Source organism: Vicia villosa, linkage group LG5 (assembly GCF_029867415.1).
Source record: "Vicia villosa cultivar HV-30 ecotype Madison, WI linkage group LG5, Vvil1.0, whole genome shotgun sequence".
NCBI lineage: Eukaryota > Viridiplantae > Streptophyta > Magnoliopsida > Fabales > Fabaceae > Vicia > Vicia villosa.
In genome coordinates this window covers 149,430,034-149,436,871 of record NC_081184.1, presented here as the reverse complement: position 1 = coordinate 149,436,871, position 6,838 = coordinate 149,430,034, and the positions used below count along the sequence as shown (strand labels likewise).

Genomic DNA, 6,838 nt, shown 5'->3' with positions numbered 1-6,838 from the left:
ATTTAAAGTTGATTGGATCGACCGCGGCGGATCTCTGTGTTCTCCTCCAAACATTTCTCAATTTTGAAATCTAAAAAGGTCGCAAAAGGTGAATAAGGAAAACACAAGAATCACAAGTGGATTCACTAACGATTCGGCGGCCTGAGGAGGTTGCAAACTGATGAATATGGGTTTTGGATATGAATCACCAGACTCCATATATGGAATTCCTGAGTTTATTTGATGGCGTTTGCGAAGCGAATCGTGCTTCTCGTGGAAATCGTATGAATCAGAAGTTTATTCTCACATGAGGCACCACTATTTTGTCTGGTAACCAGAAACAAATGTTTTAGCTTAGCAAAGGAACCATAATTGATGAGAGTTTGATAATAATGGTTCGAAACGGTGGCTCCGGTCTCCTTTACGACGATGTAGAGTGGACTTGCATGGTTATCACTCCAACGCTCAAGTTAATCAAGATTCAAGACAAGTAATATAAAATTGGAGATCATATATTATGTACTTTCCCATCGCACGTGAACCAATTTTATATTTAGGTAGAGTAGAGTGGACCTTTGATGGACTGAGCCTTAGTCGATTAGGTCCTTGGCCGGTCTAAAACAGTTTTTATTAGACTTAGTCATTTTAATCCTTAAGGGGATGTTTCGTTCAAGAATTAAAAAGCTATTTCCAAAAATAAGTTATTCGGAAATAAAAATACGGAAGTTTGTCTTCCAGATTTTTTAAAGAAAATGTGTTTGTCATATTATTCAATATTCTTAGAAAAATCAGTACTAATACTTTTTAATTAAAAAATCATTTGAAATTTCATGAGAATGAACATTTTCACCTTCTTACATCGGAATAAAATTATTTTAATTATCAAAATTATTAGAAGTTATTTTATTTCTTTAAACATTTATACCGAAGAATAATTTTTTTCAAACTCTTAACATAAATATAACTTTTTTTAAGCAAGCGATTATATAAATGAGAGAACTAAAAGTTCTCCATCCCGATTACAAAGGAAAACGGAAAATCCCGACAAAAAAAGAAGATTACACACCAACTACAATTACGAGAGAAAAAATAACGGTTCCTTGCTAAACTCGTAAAAAGAGTAATTGAGATGAATAATTTTCCCACAAAAAGACTATTTCCAAACCAAAAGTTTAATATTCCAAACGATATTGTTGACGCTCCAACCATCATTCCCATAAATATAACTATTTTTTTAAACATTGTTCCTCAAAATTTAATTCTTAAACTTGAAACAAACAAATCTTAAAAGTCTTGTTGATGGTTTGATGGTCTTAGCCTAAGTTTCACAATTTTTCTAATGATCAAGAACAAGAATCACCTTAATGGTATAGACTATATTAAGGTGAAAAGTTTGAGATTTTGATCCACTTTTGGTTATGAATTTTTTAATGATAAATCAGAGTGATTAATCATCAAAATGATCACTAACTTAGAGAACTAGTGGCTTGCTCACTACCTCCCTCTCCTTTATCAATATTGATTTAATTATGTGACAATATACACTATAACTAAAGTGGATTAATCGATATCCCCCTAGCTATAAATACCTTAATCATAAGCATGAGTTCTCCACAAGCTCTTAATATCATATTTCAATTTCCTCTCTTTTTTACACCAACACTTCTCTACCTTAATTTTTCCTTCAATATGGCCTGTAACCTTGAAGCAAAAACTAATGGAATCTCACCTAACAGTTTTGATATCGAGATACCCATCCGTGCAAATAAAGAAAGTGTTGAAAACGAGAGTAACATTAATTACTTTCAAAGGGCACAGTGGCTTAGAGCAGCCATGTTAGGAGCCAATGACGGATTAATCACTGTTGCCTCAATGATGATCGGTATCGGAGCTATAAAAGAGGACATCGGTGTAATGATCCTTACTGGTTTTGCCGGTTTAGTAGCCGGTGCTTGTAGCATGGCTATTGGCGAGTTTGTCTCTGTGTATACTCAATACGACATAGAGATAGCTCAAATGAAAAGAGAAAGAGAAGCTAATAGTAATAATACTAATGGAGTAGTTGATGATGAAAGTACTGAAAGGGAGAAATTGCCGAATCCGTTTCAAGCGGCATTGGCATCGGCACTAGCATTTTCTGTTGGTGCTGTTATGCCATTGCTAGCAGCTTCATTTATAAGGAATCATAAGATGAGGATGGGTGTTGTTGGCGGTGTTGTTAGCATGGCACTGTTAGTGTTTGGAGGAGTTGGAGCATTGGTTGGAAAAACTCCAGTGATGAAGTCTTGTGTTAGGGTTCTTATTGGTGGTTGGATGGCTATGGCTATTACATTTGGTTTCACCAAATTGATTGGCAGAACTGGAATTTGAGTCTACTCATATGTTTCCATTTTACTACATGACAAATGTTGGTCACTAGTTTTGTTATATTTTTAATGGTGGGTGATGAACTCGTGACTTTCTGGTGACTCCAATCTCTATCTATTACTCCATCAAATAATCATTCATCACTCCTTAACATGTAGTATTATCAGTTATAGTACTGTCTTTGTGTTTGTTGGGCTACTTTGTGTTATATTATTGCCAAAGATTTTATGTTATTTTCATCTCTACATGTTTGTTGGTTTACCATGTCTAGTAAAATCGTAGAGAAATGTACTATTAGATAAAATATCTTGTTAACGCATGTGTCGATAAAAGTTCGGCAAAAACGAGCGTGCGAGCATATTAGAGGTCGCGGGCCTAAAATCTTGGTCGTCTCGCAAAAAAATAAGCACAAAACGTGTATGATCGGCATGTCAAGTCTAGTAACAATATACACTCTAACCAAAAAAGGAAAGAGGAGTTCCCAAAAAGACGAAAAATAAAAATACAAAGCAATAAATTTAGGAAATTTGGCTTAAAGGAATGGAAATCATGAACTCAAATTGAAGCTTTGCAATATCAGAAAAATATGCATAAGACATCCTAAAAAAGTTCAAAATGAACAATTGCAATCCTGAAAACACACATGTGGAAACTAACGTCAAACTAAAGGAGTCAGAAGATGGAACTGAGGATATCACTTTGTACAAATAGAACATTGGCTTATGGACGTATCTTTGCAATACAAGGCATGATATTTGTCATAGTGTGAAATTGGTTAGTATGAAATTGGTTAGGATATTCATGGAAAAATCAAGGCTATGTCATTTATTTGCAACAAAGAGGATCCTAAGGTACATAAGAGGCCGTACATTTGACAATGAAGTAGTTATGCCAAATCAATAAAACACAAAAATGAAAGTCAATATGTATCGTTATTCAGATTTAGATTGAAGTGGTAATCAAGATGATAGAAAGAACACAACTAGTTACTTATTCATGCTTATGTTATAACCAATGTCATGGATTTCAAAGAAGCGAGTAATTGTGGTTTTATCTTCATATGAGGAAGAGAATGTTACAACCTCCTATGTTGTATGTTAAACACTTTGGTTGGAGATGGTGCTTGAGGAGTTAAATATGAATAATTGTGTGCAAATCAAGTTGCTAGTGGACCATTAGTCGTCAGTTGATTTGACAAACGATCCTATTAGGAAGGGTATTAGGAATAATTCAGTTTTATATATGGTTGTTTGTAATAGTTAGAAAATATTGTGAGTGTGACTTGCAACACAAGCAAAAGTATTATAGTGTTTAAGTTTTTTGTTTGTTAGTTGGTTAGTGTTTTCTTAATTATATAAGTTGCTCTCTCGTGGTATTTAAAAACTAATTTCATTTTCATAATACAACAATGGACCATCTCCTTCCACTCATCACTCTCTCAATTACTTTCAATTCTCTATGAATTTCCTCAATTTACAAATAACTCAGAACATAAGTTACCCATCAACTAAAAGTTAAAAATTTCCATTACATCCGACAAAAAGCAAGTTTTGAGATTTTGAAATATAGCTTTTTGATGAAAACAACTAAAGAAACATGACTAAAATTTTTAAATGATTCTTATTAATACGAAATTAAGTCACACCTAAAAAAAGGTCTGCATTGCAAAGAATAACACATTAATAATATTATAGCCACAATTATGTTTGTTGACATAATTTAAACATGCTCGATCTGCAATTTAAAACATATATATATATATATATATATATATATATATATATATATATATATATAAATATATATATATATATATATATATATAAATATATATATATATATATATATATATATATATATATATATATATATATATATATATATATATATATATATATATATATATATATATAAAAGGGATATATTTACTCCAAGAGTAAGTGTAGAAGACTTACTCCAAATTTTAATCATTGATTTTCATTAATTTAACGGTTTTAATTGATCATTTAATCTAATTATTTTTGGAAATATTTTTCTATATAAAAAATTAATTATAGCCGTTAGATTAACGATAATCAATGGTTAAGATTTGGAGTAAGTCTTCAACACTTACTCTTGGAGTAAATATATCCCTCCTCATATATCCCTCCTCATATATATATATATATATATATATATATGAATGAAAATATAAAAGAAAAACTGAAAGAATAAAAATAACAAATTACAATTCAATGTGGATAGGTATGTGGATAGCTATGTGGATAGGTAAAGAGGGGATAGAAGAGGAAGAGAGCCATTCAAGTTTTATGGAATGGCATTCATTTTGTATATCTAAGAAAGTATTGGATAGGAAGGTAGATATTACTTGGTTAGCAACTTCTTGGGCTTTATGGTTATGTAGGAACGGGGTTTGTTTTAGGGAAGAGCTTTGGAGCTTTGATAATGTTGTTTGGAACATCAAAGCTTTGGTTTGGAGGTGGTCTTTTTGTGGAGAAAATACTCATCCCAATTCTTCTTATTATGATTTTGTCAAAGATCCGATCCGGTTCTTATCATAATTTCAATTGGTTTGTATTTTTTCCTCGCTCTGGCTTGTGCCCCCTTTTGTAAACAGGTTGGTGAACCCTTAGTTCATCGGTTTATATTATCTTGTTTATTAAAAAACAATTCAATGTTTCATTTATTCAATAAACACAATCAAACAAGAATTCCTTAAAAAACTATAAAAGGATTTAGAATAACTTGCAAATGACATTTATTTTTATTGGTTCAACATGAAGTATATGACAAACTAGTTAATACTAACTAGCCTTTTTCCGCCAAAACCCACAATGAACATAAATGAGTAGTTGCTCAAATGATAAGACAAGAGTAAAGATTTTATATCTTAAAATTAAAAAATAGTAACATCATCATCAAGAATTTCAAATGACCATCAAATTAATCTTCTTTTAGATTATGTAAATAACATTTAATCTCAATTGAAGATTAATTCTACAATCATTTAATATTTTGGACGATTCAATTAATACTTTTCGATTTTAAAAAATCAAATAGGTCTCCGTATTTTTTCCTCGGAGACTCGTTTAAATTTTTACTCGATAAACAATAAATTAAAAATGATAAACATCATGATTCAGATATCCAAATCCAAACCACTACAATGTGCAAGTAATTTAGTTAACCCAAAAGTGATAGCCATAGCCATCCATCCACCAAGAAGAAACCTAATAGAAGTTTTCAACTTTGGTGTCTTACCAAGCTCAGCACCAACTCTTCCAAAAACCACCAAAGCAAAACTTGATATAGCAACCATCACAATAAGCCTAATCTTATAATCACTTATAAATGAACCACAAAGCAAAGGAACCAAACCACCAATCGAGAACGAAAACGCAGAAGCTGAAGCAGCTTGCATTGGATTAGGCAATGATTTTCTCTTCTCCAACTCATTCTCAAGCTTTTTCTCTGATCTATCACTTGTTCCTATCTCTCTCATCATTTGACCTACTTCAACTTCATATTGTGTGTAAACAGAAACAAATTCTCCTATTCCCATACCACACGCTCCAGCGACTAGTCCTGCAAAGCCCGCTACCAACATTGCTGTGATGTCTTTTTTAACCGCACCTACGCCCATCATTAGTGATGCAACCGAAACTAATCCGTCGTTAGCTCCTAATACCGCGGCGCGAAGCCATTGAGCCCTTTGCCAATAATTAATATCAGTGTTGTGGTTATTATTTTCAGTGACTTGGATTTTCTTTTCATCTATTTCTTTTGGAAGATTTGGATTTGTGGCTACATGGTTGAGTGATTCAGAATCACATATTGTACCAACAGCCATTGGTAACAAAAACAACCAAGAAAATAAGGAAAAGAAGAAAAATGAGATAAAGTTTGAACAAGTGATTAGAAGTTCAGTTCTGAGGGATAAATCTTGAGTGTGTGATTGATCTGTTTATATTAAAATGTAGATTAGGCTAAAATGAAAATATATTATTTGGATGTTTGGAAAGGGCAAAAGAAAAAATTTAATAACTTGATTAATTTTTGTATATGGAATAAGTTTGATTAATTTTCATTGTATAAAAATAAATTAAGTTACACTAAGGACAAATTGAATGTCAGGTAGTACAATCTCTAAAAAAATTAATTAATATTTTCGTCAATGTGACCTTTCGTCATTGTCAAAAATATGTATAGTATACATAGGTAATTGTGAATGGACAAAAAATAATAAATTATTAAATTGTGAATGGTCAAAAAATGTTAAAATTGTACTACACTTTAATTAAATTATTTATTTATGAAAAAAAGGGTGATGCAGTGACATTGTAAAATAGTTTTACACTGTCAACCAATCACAACCATGTATCCAATTCCATCACACTTTTATCTTTAAAAAATTTTAATGACATGACAAATTGTTTGTTTTTTATTGGATGACAGTGTAAAAGTATTTTACACCATTAAACCCTTTATTTAT

The 6,838-nt window shown here is 31.5% G+C and overlaps 2 protein-coding genes across 2 annotated transcripts; one reads left to right on the top strand and one right to left on the bottom strand.

The window, feature by feature from the left end:
- The first annotated feature begins 1,612 nt into the window (after window positions 1–1,612).
- Window positions 1,613–2,598, top strand: LOC131607751 (vacuolar iron transporter homolog 4-like). The gene has a single exon (XM_058879716.1). The coding sequence runs from the start codon at window positions 1,669–1,671 to the stop codon at window positions 2,347–2,349; it is 681 nt and encodes a 226-aa protein (XP_058735699.1). The 5' UTR covers window positions 1,613–1,668; the 3' UTR covers window positions 2,350–2,598.
- Window positions 2,599–5,210: 2,612 nt separating this feature from the next.
- On the bottom strand, window positions 5,211–6,294 carry LOC131607750 (vacuolar iron transporter homolog 1-like). Its single transcript, XM_058879715.1, has one exon. It carries the CDS (start codon window positions 6,194–6,196, stop codon window positions 5,486–5,488), a length of 711 nt encoding a protein of 236 aa, XP_058735698.1. The 5' UTR covers window positions 6,197–6,294; the 3' UTR covers window positions 5,211–5,485.
- Window positions 6,295–6,838: the final 544 nt, after the last annotated feature.